This window comes from Bombina bombina, chromosome 2 (genome assembly GCF_027579735.1).
Source record: "Bombina bombina isolate aBomBom1 chromosome 2, aBomBom1.pri, whole genome shotgun sequence".
NCBI lineage: Eukaryota > Metazoa > Chordata > Amphibia > Anura > Bombinatoridae > Bombina > Bombina bombina.
The window spans coordinates 868,251,771-868,268,728 of record NC_069500.1 but is presented as its reverse complement, the minus strand read 5'-3'; the positions used below and the strand labels follow the sequence as shown (position 1 = coordinate 868,268,728).

The following is a 16,958-nucleotide window of genomic DNA, read 5'->3' as shown; positions in this document are numbered from 1 at the left end:
AATATGTAATTTTTCGACTCTTATGGGCTTTTAACTCACAATCTGCATCTGACGGGGGTGGGTTACAATACTCTTTAAATGAGAGATGTTAGGTCGAGCTTTTTTTCTGCAAGACAATAAAACATGTTCTATTAAAGGGATATGAAACCCTCAATTTTTCTTTCATGATTCAGATAGAGGGGGCGATTTATGAAGCTGCAATTGCAGCTGTTTCCGTGCGCGACGGAAGCCTAAGTTAAGAAGCAGCAGACTTAAGACCTCTGAGGTGGCGGATAGCAATAATATTGATTGGATACAATCGGGATGATTGACACCCCCTGCTAGCGGCCGATTGTCCGCGAATGTGCAGGGGCGGCATTTCACACAAAATGCTTGTGCAGTGATAAATGCCTACAGCTTATGCTGTTGGCACTTATCAATATGGGGTGGACATGATTCGCTACAGCGGATCATGCCCGCCTGCACATTAATATGATTAATTATTAATCGGCTCCAGAGCATTCAATTTTAAACAACTTTTTAAATTACTTTGATTATCAGATTTACTTTTGTTGGTATTTTTTGTTGAAAAGTAGGGTGCATGCTCATGTCCGGAACACTATATGGTTGCAGCTTGCAAGCATGTTATCCATTTGCAAGTGCACTAGATAGCAACACTATTTCTTGCAATGTAGTGTTCTCTTCAACAAGAATACCATGGGAACAAAGAAAATTTGGAAATAGAAGTAAATTAGAATTTTATTTTTTTTAATTATATACTCTAAATCACTAAAGTCAATTAGACAGATAAGATAGAAGTATGTTTTCTTACCAAACTCTGCCCTTTTTATTGGGTTGTGGCTTCAATTAGCAGAAGCAGCTATTTCATATACAATAGTCAACCAAAAGGAACCATTTCTCATACATTGTACAACAAGTAACTGAAAGCATATTATGGGGAGACCAATTTTCATTTAGTCAGCCACCAATTGTGCAAGTTCTCCCACTTAAGAAGATGAGAGAGGCCTGTAATTTTCATCATAGGTATACCTCAACGATGAGAGACAAAATGTGGAAACAAATCCAGACAATCACATTGTCTGATTTGGAAAGAATTTATTTGCAAATTATGGTGGAAAATAAGTATTTGGTCAATATCAAAAGTTCATCTCAATACTTTGTTATATATCCTTTGTTGACAATGACAGAGGTCAAACGTTTTCTGTAAGTCTTCACAAGGTTGTCACACACTGTTGCTGGTATGTTGGCCCATTCCTGCATGCAGATCTCCTCTAGAGCAGTGATGTTTTGGGGCTGTCGCTGGGCAACACAGACTTTCAACTCCCTCCTAAGGTTTTCTATGGGGTTGAGAACTGGAGACTGGCTAGGCCACTCCAGGACCTTGAAATGCTTCTTACGAGTCCACTCCTTCGTTGGCCGGGCGGTGTGTTTGGGATCATTGTCATGCTGAAAGACCCAGCCACATTTCATCTTCAATGCCCTTGCTGATGGAAGGAGGTTTGCACTCAAAATCTCACGATACATGGCCCCATTCATTCTTTCATGTACACGAATCAGTCGTCCTGTTCCCTTTGCAGAGAAACAGCCCCAAAGCATGATGTTGCCACCCCCATGCTTCACAGTAGGTATGGTGTTGTTTGGTTGTAACTCAGCATTCTCTCTCCTCCAAACACGACGAGTTGTGTTTCTACCAAACATTTCTACTTTGTTTTCATCTGACCATATGACATTCTCCCAATCCGCTTCTGGATCATCCAAATGCTCTCTAGCATACTTCAGACAGGCCCGGACATGTACTGGCTTAAGCAGGGGGACACGTCTGGCACTGCAGGATCTGAGTCCCTGGCGGCGTAGTGTGTTACTGATGGTAGCCTTTGTTACGTTGGTCCCAGCTCTCTGCAGGTCATTCACTAGGTCCCCCCGTGTGGTTCTAAGATGTTTGCTCACCATTCTTGTGAACATTTTGACCCCACGGGGTGAGATCTTGCGTGGAGCCCCAGATCGAGGGAGTTTATCAGTGATCTTGTATGTCTTCCATTTTCTAATTATTGCTCCCACAGTTGATTTCTTCACACCAAGCTGCTTGCCTATTGCAGATTCAATCTTCCTAGCCTGGTGCAGGTCTACAATTTTGTTTCTGGTGTCCTTCGACAGCTCTTTGGTCTTCACCATAGTGGAGTTTGGAGTGTGACTGTTTGAGGTTGTGAACAGGTGTCTTTTATACTGATAACAAGTTCAAACAATTGCCATTAATACAGGTAATGAGTGGAGGACAGAGGAGCCTCTTAAAGAAGAAGATACAGGTCTGTGAGAGCCAGAAATCTTGCTTGTTTGTAGGTGACCAAATACTTATTTTCCACCATAATATGCAAATAAATTCTTTCCAAATCAGACAATGTGATTGCCTGGATTTGTTTCCACATTTTGTCTCTCATAGTTGAGGTATACCTATGATGAAAATGACAGGCCTCTCTCATCTTCTTAAGTGGGAGAACTTGCACAATTGGTGGCTGACTAAATACTTTTTTTGCCCCACTGTTATGTATAATCATACAATCATTTCTATTTAATTTGCCATTTTATAGTCATACAGGTGCAAAACCCTTTATCCAAACTGCTTGGGATGGAAAAGGTTTGCAGTGTTCTCCATAGAAAATGTTGCCAGCTTGGTGGCATTTTGGAGTAGCTGTGTGGGGGCAGTGTAATATTTGCTAATATTATATAATTTTCTGCTATCCAAAGCACAAATTAATGACATAATTTAAGATAAATATATTTAATGATAATTTGTGCAATAAAAAGGTAACATTTTGAATATTAGCTAATAATCTGGCGCTTTGTATTTTATACATAGGTAAAGTATCACCTGGTAGCTATAGGCCTTGCAGCTCCCAAGCAGAATAAACCCAGTGATGGCAGGGTTAAGCAACCGTAACTTCTGATTGGCTAACTGACCATCTCCTGTCTGAGACCTGCAAGGCTTTCAGCTCAAGAGCAGGACTTTGCCTGTGTGTTTCACCCTTCTGTCGGGGTTAAAACCATAATTATCTAGCCAGTAATGCAAAAAATAACATGCTCTAATGAACTAAATCATGTCATTTTTTGGCATTAGGCTGTTTCTTTAAAGTGAGTTGTTTCCTTCTAGTTCCAAAGGTATTATTGAAAAAAATTGTGTTTGGAATGGAGACCCAGAGTTCAGTGTCATTAACTCTAAATTCATTATAACTCGAAAAGATCTTTCAGATTTCATTGTGATGGCAGACGAAGCTGACAGCTGGATCATAGTGGCATCTAGAGGACTGTTACATACAGCATGTGCTAGAACAAGATTTTTTCATTATTTTCCACTATTTTTATAATGCACAATAAAGGTATAGAAATTATCCCTTTTCTAACTTTAAAAATAAATGACTAAACTTAGCAGACTGAGTGAAAGTGATTCTTTAAAGGTAGAGTTTCATTAAAGGGACAGTATACACCGATTTTCATATAACTGCATGTAATAGACACTACTATAACGAATAATATGCACGGATACTGTTATAAAAATCAAGTATAAAACCATTTAAAAACTTACTTAGAAGCTTCCAGTTTAGCTCTGTTTAAAAGGTTACTGGAACACCCACTGCAAGTGGGAAATAGCAGACACTCCCCCTTCCTTTGCATATAAAAAGACCCTTTACACAAACAGAAGCAAGCTGGAGTAGGTATACGTCTGTATTCTCCTAAACCTTTGGGGCTTGGTTTGGAGTCTGAAAATCAGAGCAATGTTATTTAAAAATAAGCAAAACTATCCATTAAAAAAATAAACCTGGGCTATATAAATGGATCATCTACAAAACATTAATGCAAAGAAAAATCTAGCGTAATGTCCCTTTAAATACAATATAACCTGATGGCGTTAAACATTAAAAGTGATTGTTTCATGAGAACATTGTTACACATAACTAAGTTCATAGAAAAAGTAAAGGAAACTGGCGTATTGATATTTTATGCTATACATCCTCACTGGTAGCAATGCGGAAGTGTTAGAGCTTGGACAACAAATCTTATAAAATGCTCTACGTACTGTACTTGTCAGAGTGGTGATGCTCTATCACGCTAAAATAAGGATAGAATTGATGAGCAAATGAGAAAGCAGACATGTGAATACTCCAATCACTGGTCATATACTAATCTGGTGCAATAAGGGGGCATTACAGGAGTGGTTAACCCAGACTTTCCACTTGTCCCAAATCCTGTGGGATTGTCGATGGTTGGGAGATCTGGCTTCTTTGTGACCTGGTTTTCAGGGAATTCCCCGAAATCTGCCTAGGTTACGCCCTGACCCAACCATGCCACTGTTCTAACCTCGACCTGTCCCCTTCTGCCATGCTAGTGGGACACATCCTACTTGACCAATAACCTCCCCTTTATGGAAAGGCTCTATGAATATTGGGTATTTGTTACAAATAAATTCTCTAACTAAATACAGTTTATTTTTTATAAAAGAACTTGTCTTTAAAATTAACAGTATTTGAATTGTGCATTTAGTGGATTAAAGAGTAAAGTGATGTTAAATTTCAGACTTTAAGAATGTTGCAATGAAAAATATATTAGTGTACAAGCAAAACTGCATATTTATTTTTTTGAAGAATATATATATTTTATAATAAAAGATTTATAATTCTACTTGGTATTGTCTGTTCCTCCGCCCCACCTTCATTTCCTCTCTTGCCTGGGCTGTAACATAGAGAGCAGTCCCACCCACTCTAGACATAGGCGTCCTAAGGTCTTTCATAGGGTTGAACTTCAAGAATGTCATATGACACACACACTGATTGGATGTTCATTGAATTGTCATGAAAAAAAAAAGTTCATCCCAGTGGGCGCATAACATTGTAATAGAAGCGTTACTGTAGGCACGGATTTAACCCTTTTCACGGATAGATTTTACAAAAAGTACACATATACTTTTTTAATGGCAAAGATTACATATATGGCATTTAATTAGCTAAGGTTTGCCATAACTTTAACAATGATTTTGATAAACTATTCTTTACTGGGGATTGACAATGGTAGCTATTTAAAGGGATATGAAACCCAAAAAGTTTTTTGTGATTCAGACAAAGCATACAATTTTAAAAAGTTTTTTATTTACTTCTATTATTAAATTTGCTTTGTTCCCATATTATTCTTTGTTGAAGAGATACCTAGGTAGGTATATAAAGCACTACATGCAAGGAAACAGTGCTGCTATTTAGTGCTCTTGTTTAACATTCTTGCAAAACTGCTGCCATATAGTGCTCCAACAAAACATACCAAGAGAACGAAGAAAATTTGATAATAGAAGTAAATTAGAAAGTTGTTTAAAATTGCATGCTCTATCTGAATCATGAAAGAAAAATTTTGGGTTTCATGTTTATTATTTTGCAAAAAAAAATCTTGACCCAACATCCCTCATTCAAAGAGTTTCAGGGCCATAACAGTCGAAAAATTACAGCTCTAATGCTAACATATGCACAAAAGAAAACACGTGCACTCCTCTGCTTTTAAACAAAAGATACAAAGAGAACGAAGAAAATTTGATAATAGAAGTAAATTATAAATATGTTAAAAATCACATGCTCTATCTGAACATGAAAGAAGAAAATTAACTTTCATATCCCTTTAAAGGGACATGAAACCCACATTTTTTTCTTTCATGATTTAGAAAGAGAATGCAATTTTAAACATCTTTCAAATTTACTTCTATTATCTAATTTGTTTTATTCTCTTGATATTCTTTGCTGAAAAGCATATCTAGATATGCTCAGTAGCTGCTGAAATGACAGGAAAAGTGGGCAAAATAAATAATGAAAGTGTGTTACAAAGTAGTTTTACACAGCATAATTAGGCATTTTATATGACAATCTCAAAGTACTTACTGTCCCTTAAATGATGTTAAAGGGACAGTAAACACAAGATATTAACCTTTTTTGAAACAAATGAATATCCGTTTTTCTGAAATTTTCATTTCACATAGACAAACTCCACCCACCAATAGCCTATTTGGAGGAGCCAATCAGGTTATACAGTATGTATTTATAGTTGTTATCAGTTAAATCCAATAAAGAACAGATATGTAGCAGAGTTATTACTGAATAGACAGCATGGTGCATATCAATTTCAGAGTATTAGAAATTGCTCAATTTACTGATCAAATTACATGAAAAGAGGACAAAATAAAAAATGGATATATATTGCAAAGTTGTTTCCTTATACATAAACATTCTATATACAAATCTCAAGGTGTTTAATGTTCCTTAAATAAAGCCAGATATAGGGAAATAGACGGTAGATCTGATCAGCAACTGAGGATCAGTCATCTAAAAATAAAATACTTCTAAGTCTGATGCCACTGCTCCTTTAAAGGGACACTGTTCCCAAAATTGTTCTTTCATGATTCAGATAGAGCATGGAATTTTAAGCAACTTTCTAATTTACTCCTATTATCACATTTTCTTTATTCTCTTGGTATCATTATTTAAAATGCAAGAATGTAAGTTTAGATGCCGGCCCATTTTTGGTGAACAACCTGGGTTGTCCTTGCTGATTGGTGGAAAAATTCATCCACCAATAAAAAATTGCTGTCCAGAGTACTGAACCCAAAAAAAGCATAGATGCCTTCTTTTTCAAATAAAGATAGCAAGAGAACAAAGAAAAATTGATAATAGGAGTAAATTAGAAAGTTGCAATTGCATGCTCTTTCTGAATTACAAAACAACATTTTTGAGTTCAGTGTCCCTTTAAGGTTAACCTATTATTATGGGCCAAGAAATAGTCTTGTGAAGGCTTTGCCAACAGCTTTATGCATCTATAGAAAAAGAATCAAAAGTGAAGTTGTATGCTTCAGCTTGTCAAGAAATATTTACGAGGTGAGCGTAATAATATCACAGTTATAGCAGTAAAATATATCGTTTGCAGGGAGCTAGTAAAGAAGCCCAGGAATGTTAATGTCAGTGGAATCTTAATGCCCTGCAGACCGGCGAATATGAACTCCTTCTACTTAACGTTTTGCTGGCAAAAGTGAGAAAATAGAGAAGCCGTGATGTCAGGTTCCAAATGTTTAGACATGTCCTGGATATGGACACTTAACCTGAAACGGAATTGTCAGCACACACTGATGGGGTGTTAACACTGCATGATATAATATTCTCTGAGAACTGTGTAAAACGACCGGCACATTCTCTAAGATTAAATATCCAGCCCTACTGGGCATTTATAGTGCAGAAAAGACAGCATAATGAAACATGGCATAAAAGCTACAAGAGTATAAATAATATCACTTGCCACTCTCGATTTCTTTTTTATTATTATTATCTTTGAAACCCATAACAAAGTGCTTTGAGATCTCATGGTGATATTATAGGTTTAGTTTCTGTTTTTATTGATTACATTTTAATGTGTCGGTATATTGTAGGAACAATAAAGAAAACAAATATATAATAATATTTATGCATTGCTTTTTTCCCTTCAAAAAAGGGCTCAAATTACTTGAGCGCAAAGCTTTAGACTTAATTGATTAGTGTCAGCTGATAAATAATAGCGCTTATTATTCCTCAGCTTAAAGGGACACTGAACCCAAATTTTTTCTTTCGTGATTCAGATAGAGCATGCAATTTTAAGCAACTTTCTAATTTACACCTATTATCAATTTTTCTTTGTTCTCTTCCTATCTTTATTTAAAAAAGAAGGCATCTAACCTTTTTTTTTTATTATTTAGAACTCTGGACAGCACTTTTTTATTGGTGGATGAATGTATCCACTAATCAGCAAGGACAACCCAGGATGTTCACCAAAAATGGGCCGGCATCTAAACTTACATTCTTGCATTTCAAATAAAGATACCAAGAGAATGAAGAAAATTTGATAATAGGAGTAAATTAGAAAGTTGCTTAAAATTTCATGCTCTATCTGAATCACGAAAGAAAAAAATGTGGGTTCAGTGTCCCTTTAATTGTGTTCAATTTGACTGACTCAAAAAATAAAAGACTGAGTTGAACATTGCCTCGGTGATCTTGAGGTATGGTTTGACTATACAATTATAGTTCTCAAGTTTGTTTCTGTAATGTACATAAAGCAAACAGCAACACACAATTTCCCTCATTCATTGAATTGAGATAGTTTTGTAAGTTAAAAAAGTGAATTAATGCTTTAACTGCAAAAGACAACTACGTGTCATCATCCTGGGAAGGGGGGGGGGGGGGGACTTTCAGAGCTGATTGTGGCCGCCCTGTACAATTAGGTCCCTACAAGGGGCATTGGTTTAGGCCTCACTTGGGAAAATCTGGGCATGTAAAGGACGTCTCCACAAGTGAGTGTGCTGGTGTCACTTAGACCTTATTATAAAAAGGGGTTATTACCCACTCAAGAGAAGTGTTAATCAAAGCAACTTTTTAAGATTGCCTCCATATTCTCGATCCTTTAAATAAAAATCAACCAATAAAAAAGTGTACTCAAAGCAAATTAACACTTCCACATAAATAATAAACATCAATAATAAATACTTTTAATTTTAAAACTTTTTCAATCAAATTATAATAATAAAATTAGACCTGGAAATCTGGAAATGGCTAAAACATTTTAACTGGAGGATAGGATGGAGATGGCTATTTTAAAAAAAAAAAAAAACTAATCTCCCTGATCATCTACAAACCCCCAAGAACAACTGTTTGAAAGGTAATCACCTGCCCTTTCATACAGTGTATGTCTTGGGGAACAAATAAGTAAGCGCCATTTTCTAAAAAAAATAAATGATTAACACATTTTGTAGGAAGTGGATGTAGCAGGTGATCAAAAAGGTCTAGAGACCCCCAAAACCATCTTTCAAATAAATGCACTTTTCAGTGGTTTATAGTGAGGTTATCACTGTAGTAAAAAGGGATTACTTGACCAAAATAAAATAGTAATTTATTAGAATAGAGGCACAAGATAGCTCTAATCCACAGATCAGAATAATGAAATATTCCTAAACAAGGCCAAAATGATCATCTGGGCTTGCCATGTTCCTTGTTCATAGGAGGATTGCCTTGAATTTTAAGGCTGGTCCATCCTTGCTAGGTGACACCAGACTGATATACTAAAGTAAAGTTCTCCTCTGTAAAAAGCACAATTGGGCAAAAAGAGGCTCCTCCCTGGCGGTGACCCACCAAAGAACAAGCTACTGAGGTATTGTTTGTTCCTGGTTGAGCACTTATCTTTAGTTGTTTACATTTAAAGGTACATGCCACCCACATATTTTTCTTTTATGATTTAGAAAGAGAATGCAATTTTAAACATCTTTCTAATTTACTTATATTATCTAATTTGTTTTATTCTCTTGATATTCTTTGATGAAAAGCATATCTAGATATGCTCGCTAGCTGCTGATTGGTTGCTGCACATAGAAGCATCATGTGATTGGCTCACCATGTGCATTGCTTTTTCTTCAAATAAGGATATTTTAAAAATGAAGCAAAATAAATTATGGAAGTAAATTTTAATGTTGTTTAAATTTCTATTCTCTATCTGAATCATGAAAGAAAGATTTTGGGTTTAGTGTCCCTTTAAATATTCCCAAAACCCTTTATTTTTACACAGGATAAATCCTTCTTTGAGGACACTATAGTCAGATGATCACTGAGGTGACTATTTCCTTAGCATACAAATATATTGAGATAAATTGACTAGATGCACACGTATACAGGGGAGCCCCTGTGTTAAAGGGATACTAAACCCACATTTTTATCTTTTATGATTCGAAAAGAGCACGCAATTTTAAGCAACTTTCCAATTTACTCCTATTATCAATTTTTCTTCATTCTCTTGGTATCTTTATTTGAAAAAGCATGCATGAAAGCTTAGGAGCCAGACCATTTTTGGTTCAGAATACTGGATAGCGCTTGATGATTGGTGGCTACATTTATCCACCAATCAGCAAGCGCTACCCAGGTGCTGAACCTAAAATGGGCCTTTCGACTTTACATTGCTGGTCCTTAAGGGTTTTATGGCCCGTTATAGTATGGGTCTTGCTGCCAGCAGCAAGACTGCACTATTATAACCTCCTGCAGGCCTTCTGTTATAGCATGGTCACGCCTCTGGCAGCGAGAGCCACTCTATCAACAAACACAAGCCCCATCATAAGACCAGCGACGTACCCTGTTGTTACGGGGTTAAGTAACATTATTTATATTTACCTGGTATTTGACATTGAAACAGTAACTGAATATTATACTGCAGAAGTTAGAATTCCTCAATTCTGGATTGATAATGTTAAAAGCTTTCATGCATACACTAGTTGGAGATATAAAACTCACATTTTTTTCTTCTATGATTCAGATAGAGCATACAAGGTTAAACCACTTTCTAATTTACTTCTATTATCAAAATGTCCTTGTTCTCTTGTTATCTTTTGTTGAAAAGCAGGGTCATAAGCTCAGCCGCGTGCACCTGTCTGGAACACTATATGGCAGCAGGTTTACAAGAATGCTATCCATTTGCAACACAGTGTAGTCAAAATGAAACTTTCATGATTCAGATAGGGGATGCAATATTAAACAACTTTCCAATTCACTTTTATCATGAATTTTGCTTTGTTCTCTTGGTATTCTTAGTTGAAAGCTAAACCTATATAAGCCCTTGAAAGCCACCTCATCTCAATGCATTTGACAGTTTTTCACAGCTAGAGGGTGTTAGTTCATGTGTGTCATATAGATAACATTGCGCTCACGCCCGTGGAGTTACTTATGGGAAGGCACTGATTGGCTAAAATGCAAGTCTGTCAAAAGAACTGAGCTAAGGGGGCTGTCTGCAGAGGCTTAGATACAAGGTAATCACAGAAATTAAAAGTATATTAATATAACCGATTTGGTTATGCAAAACTGGGGAATGGGTTATAAAGAGATTATCTATCTCTTTAGACAATAATAATTCTTGAGTAGACTGTCCCTTTTAATAAGGCATTTTGTGGAAGTGTATGGTGTCCATTTCAAATTCTACTAGATGGTGTTTTAATTATATAGATATGAGTTATCAAACTCATTTGAAACTGGAAATTTCAGTTTGTTTATTTGTTTGTTTTTTAATAATATATTTTTTTTATTATTTTTTTACAAAGAAATAAATATCCAGATATCGAGAATATGTATTTTATAAAACAATGCAAGGTATTTTTTGCATTATTTAGCTATACCATAATAGACATATATATATATATATATATATATATATATATATATATATATATATATATATAAAATTAAATCAGATAATAAGCACTCACTGGATTTAAGCACAGCACACTTTTATTAGGCAGTGACGTTTCAGGGCATTCACCCCTTCTTCAGACAACCCAAAATGTGAATTTTTCGGGGTGAATGCACCGAAACGTCACTGCCTAATAAAAGTGTGCTGTGCTTAAATCCAGTGAGTGCTTATTATCTGATTTAATTGAATATTACTTTAAGCACCCTGGTCTGTATTTATGGTTGGCAAGTGAGAGTGCACTATCTGGATTTATATATATATATATATATATATATATATATATATATATATATATATATATATATATATATATATATATATATATATAAAAATGTAAAGTCAGCAGTATAACATCAAATTGCACATTAAAGGGACAGTATACACCAATTTTCACATAACTGTATGTAATAGACACTACTATAAAGAAGAATATTCACAGATACTGATCTAAAGATCCAGTATAAAAGCTTTTAAAACTTAATTAGAAGCTCTTAGTTTAGCTCTGTTGATGAGGTTAGGCAGGAAGAGTAGACTCATCCCTGCATATGAATAATATGATTTTTTTTTATTTTTTTTTGTAATGCAATTATTTTTTTCAGTAATGGTAGTTTTTTTTTTTTTTTTGTAGGTAAGATTAGGTTTTGATTTAATTTTACAGGCAAGTTTTATTTTAAGGTAGTTAGGATATTTCTTAAGTTAATTTATGGGTATTTTAATTTGACTTAAGTTAGGGGGTTTAGATGATAGTTTATTACTTTGATTTGTGGGTGGATGGAGGTTTAGGGGTTAATATTTTATTTAGGTATTTTGCAATGTGGAGGGAAGGTGGTTTAGGGGTTAATAGATCATTTAGATAGTTTGGGATGTGGGGGGATGACGGTATAGGGGTTAATAGGTTATTTAGATACTTTGCGTTGTGGGTGGATGGCGGTTTAGGAATTATTAGGCTAGGAGCTTATGGTAGGTTGTTTGGGTTTTTCCACTTTTCTTTCTCCATTGATTTCTATGGGGGAACACATGCACGAGAAAACTCTGCTAGCGATTTATGCGCTTTTCGGCTACCGCTAGCACAAAATAAAGAATTTCTCAACTTGTAATACGAGCGGAACCCGAGAAGCTCAAAAAGCACCTGTAATCTAGCTAATTGTGTATAAGCTTGACATAGCTACTTGAGCAATTTACCTGTAATTACAATAATAGTTTACCAGTTTTTAAAATACCTTTTTTCATGAGGCTTCCAACAAATAGGTGTTTAATACAAAATAGCACCTAATTCTTTGAAATATGTTATTTTCTACCATGTATTTGCGCTGGGTCTATCACAAAAGCAAAACTAATATGGGCATTATAGTGTTTCAGCGTGCCAATTTAGCACTGTTCACTTTGTGGTTTATAGTAAAACGTAATAGTACCAAATAAAGTCCCTCACATCCTTTTGTTATAATATAATATATATATATATATATATATATATATATATATCAGGTTCTTATACATATAACCAGCCTGTTTAAAGATCGTATCTGTCCTGGAACTTCTCTTAGTAATACAATCCAGAGTGCATTAAAATGAGTTAGGGGCCGATTTATCCCCTGATGCCTGTTTCCGTTTCGCAGTCTTAAGACCGCTGCTCCATAACTGGTCCGCTGCCTAAACGATTGGGTTGATTGACACCCCCTGCTAGCGGCCGGGGGCAGCATTGCACAAGCCGTTCACCAGAACTGCTTGTGCAATGTTAAATGCAGACAGCGTATGATGTCGGCATTCAGCGATGTCTGTCGGACATGATACGCTACAAACAATGATAAATCAGCCCCTTAGAATGAAGGCACAATGCACTTTACCTTAAAAACCTAAAACTGATTTTAGGAGTTGCAAGGGAAATTTATGTCAGTTTGCATCATATTAAGGATTTTGTTTAACATTTTATATTTCAACAAATAGAAGGAAAATACAATTTAATAAACTCGAGTGACTGTATATAGAAATGCCTTTTTTTGCTTTTGTTATTTTTGTTATTAATTCTAATTTGTATTTTTGTATTTTCCCCAGGGTCGTTGTGTAAACTTCTCAAGGGTTCCATCCAGTTAAATTGAGAGAAAACTGCCCTACCTGATTAGCCTTCAAGCAAGAAACATATATAATACCTTTGATAAACACCACTGAAAAAAATGTGCCTTGCCTTGGAACACATGGACTTCTAAAACTATTTTTAATTTTTTTATTTTTATAATTATATTTTGTTTTCTCGTTTCTAAATGCACAAGTATAGAAATATTACAATGCAGAGTATCTTAAAAGATGAAGTGATGTACTATCAAGTTACCAAAAACAAAACAGCCAGAAGTCAGTTATTCAGAAATGGCCAATGGATGCTCCACGTTTATTTGGAAACACAAAGCTGCAAGGATATAAAACCAGTGTTTCCATTAAAATCGAGACTTCTGGCCAGGAGCGGAGGAATATAATTCCCACCCGGCTAAGCAAGTGCAAAAGTTCGTTGGCTGATAGCAATGTCATTGCATAGAATCTTTTTTTTAATATCCCCATCTCAGTGTGCCTTACGGGTACCTTCTGACTACAAATCTTGCCATTGTAACACTGAGAAGTGCACACACATGACAAAGTAGACATATGCCTGGAGGCATCGATAGGCAGTTTTGAAGACACCTTTCTTTCATTATGCACTTGAGATAGGAAGAAAATTAATAGAGCGTTATCCTGCAGAAAGACAGCCTTTAACCAAAGATCTTGAACTAAGTTGGACGGACTGATACATCAAGACCCATGACACTTTGGTAACTGGATCATATTTACCTATTTTGCCTGCCAAAGTTCAACAGGGCATAAAAGATTATAATATATAACCATACCTTGTAGTCATAGGCTGTGCTATAGATTCTTTTTATTTTTATTTTTTTACATATATTTTTTTTGCAAACAAAATTATGATTAAAAATAAAATAAAATAGCCAAATTCATGATGTTGGGCTGCATTCCCTCCCCCAAATCTCCAAAGGCTCTTCAGCGTCACAATTCAGCAACTCTCATTGCATGAGAATTTCAAAGTTTAATTAATATAATTAAAGGCAACAGCAAGCAGCAGCCTGTGAAGATTTTGCTCATCTTTTTTATGCCTTTTGACATTGAATGACCTACCACTGTATGCGTATTACTCATATTTCGAAAGAATTGTGCATTGGCTATGATTCAACAGGGAAAAGACCTCTTTTTATCAATTAATAATTTAAACACAGACAAGTGTGCCACCCTTCACAATCAAAATGTATGTATTGTAATTTATTATATATTATTTTTTTTTTAGAAGAAAAACAGCGTTGTGTCACGTTGACGATTCTAAATTATGTTAGCGTGAGCGGAAACACTGTGGGGGAGGAAGGAGGCAGCAGCTGAAGAAAAAGGCTCAAATGATCTAGTCACTTTCGATACTGTACTTCAGATGCAAAATGGATATTCGAGTCGAAACCTGACAAAGCGCGCCTGCTTTGATGGGAACTGGTATAGACAATGACCAGTGGCTGGGTCAGTGGGATGTCTCTCTGCGAGCAGGGAGGCTTATCAAATGACACTAAAAATAAGTTCAACAACCATCACATTTGAGGGGAAAAGGCGAGCATTTCACAATTGGTGGGCATACATGTGCGCAAGATGGGAAGAGCAATGCTTCCTGGTCTAATTATCCTTTTTTTTTTTTTTTTCATCAAAATTGCAAGGGACATAAATAATTCTCTTGGTCGTTGTCCAAAGATATGGCACTGCCCAAATAGTGTCTCTCTTATATACACTTTGTGCTTGAGCTGATTTTTTTTTTTTGCGGGGGGGGGGACTATGTCAACAATGCGTGCAAATAGGTTCTGAGCTTTAGTGTTTATCATATATATAAATAAACATATATTATTTTTCATATGTACAACTTACACCATAGACAGCCCTGCACTTCCGTTTTTTTTTAGCAAATGCTTCCAATGTTTATTACACCACGGTTATCATTTCTGTATTTTACAAAGAAATATTTTATAGATTAACTCACCATGTTTATTTATATTTCATTCATTTTTAATGTTTGTAGTGTTAGCTATAAAACCTATGGTTCTTAATTTTAATAATATATAAAGCACCTCATCCACCCATTCAGAGTACAACATTTAATTAATTTGCTATTTTGATATTTAAAATTAAGATCATAGAAATTTTGAAGCATTGCTGAAAACTTAAAGAAGAGGTAAAAACCCTTTTTAAAAAGAATTGTTCTTAATAAGCGTTATTTCATTAGTTACACGTTTTTATGTTTTAAACCTAAAACCTTTCATACTAATTTCTACAGATAATAGAATGATTTTTATAAATGGTCAATGGCAACCGATAACAAAAGATTATCTATAGAATAAAAATAAATTATTTGATAATGTAAATTTTAGGTCATTTTCTAATTTGAAAATATTATTTGATATTCTAAGTGTGCTTCAGTATTTTCCAAAGGGCTATCAAATAGTAAAAGAAAATACTTTTCTGAATGTAATATTGTATTGCTTTTTACATAGAAATATTCTTTAGTTTGGTCTATAATGTGTAATAAATTATAAAATTGAATTTATGTTTTAGTCCAAACTATATACAAATTCAAATAAGTTTTCAACTTAAAATAGACTGAAAGATAAAGGTTGAGAAGTATTATTAGATATCAGTTTTATCAATCTTTATACATTTGGTTTTCTTACAGGCCAAACCAAAATTTACATACTTAAGACTGGTCTCAATTTAGGTACGTAAATGTATTTCAAATTCAACTATTCATTGGTGTTAATGAAAAATATAAAAAAATTAATTTTTGTGTAATACAATTAAATTAGATTTATAAAGATTTAAAGGACATACATTGAAAATCCAATGAATGGTTCCAACTATTTACAGCTTCATTAAAGGTTTGTTTTCTGATTTTATTTGATATTTTTTATATATATATTTATAAATTTTCCAATATGTTTTTGAGACAGCATCAAAAGTAAAAAAAAATATACATATTGTTATAGATATTGTACAAATAAATACTGCATTATGGAAAGTGCATGATTTTAGACTGCAAACTTTGTGTGTCATGCGAGTTAAGAATATATATTCATGAGTATGTATGTATAGTTTTGTCTTTTTAAATAAAAATAAATTGAAATGAAAAAAAATCACTACTGAAGTAATTTTTCTAGAATGCAAACCGTGTGAAAGATAAAATAGTTGGTGATTATTTTATCTGTATATTATGGTTTAAATGCACTAATAGAGGAAACTATCTTGTGTCTAATATTACACCGTAAAAATATATACTAAAATATATTTAGCTTAAAATAACTAAAAATTATCATATTTAAAGTGGCACACAAAAACACACGTGTAGTGTATTCCCCTGTAAATGTAATTCCTGTGTTATTTGTTCCTGTGGATATCTGTGAAAAAATTGTCGCTTTAAAGGGACATTAAACACTTTGAGATGGTAATATAAAAGGATAAATTGTATGTAGAAAAAACTGTGCAATATATTTTCATTATTTATTTTTTCCTTTAATTCCATTCTGAAATTGTGAGCTTTTCAGTTCCTGTTAGAAATGGAAGTGCCGAACACTGTTATATTCCACACAGCCATTGGCTGCACAATCTAGTGACCTATTTTTAACTGTTTT

The 16,958-nt window shown here is 34.5% G+C and overlaps 1 protein-coding gene across 1 annotated transcript in view; it reads left to right on the top strand.

Annotated features, from left to right (window-relative positions):
• ANTXR2 (ANTXR cell adhesion molecule 2) overlaps nt 1-16,463 on the top strand; it is a 584,995-nt gene extending 568,532 nt beyond the window's left edge. The window contains exon 17 of the mRNA XM_053703194.1: nt 13,318-16,463. Within this exon, the coding sequence (XP_053559169.1) occupies nt 13,318-13,356 (39 nt within the window). The 3' untranslated portion in view covers nt 13,357-16,463. The remainder of the gene's footprint in view (nt 1-13,317) is intronic.
• Nucleotides 16,464-16,958: the final 495 nt, after the last annotated feature.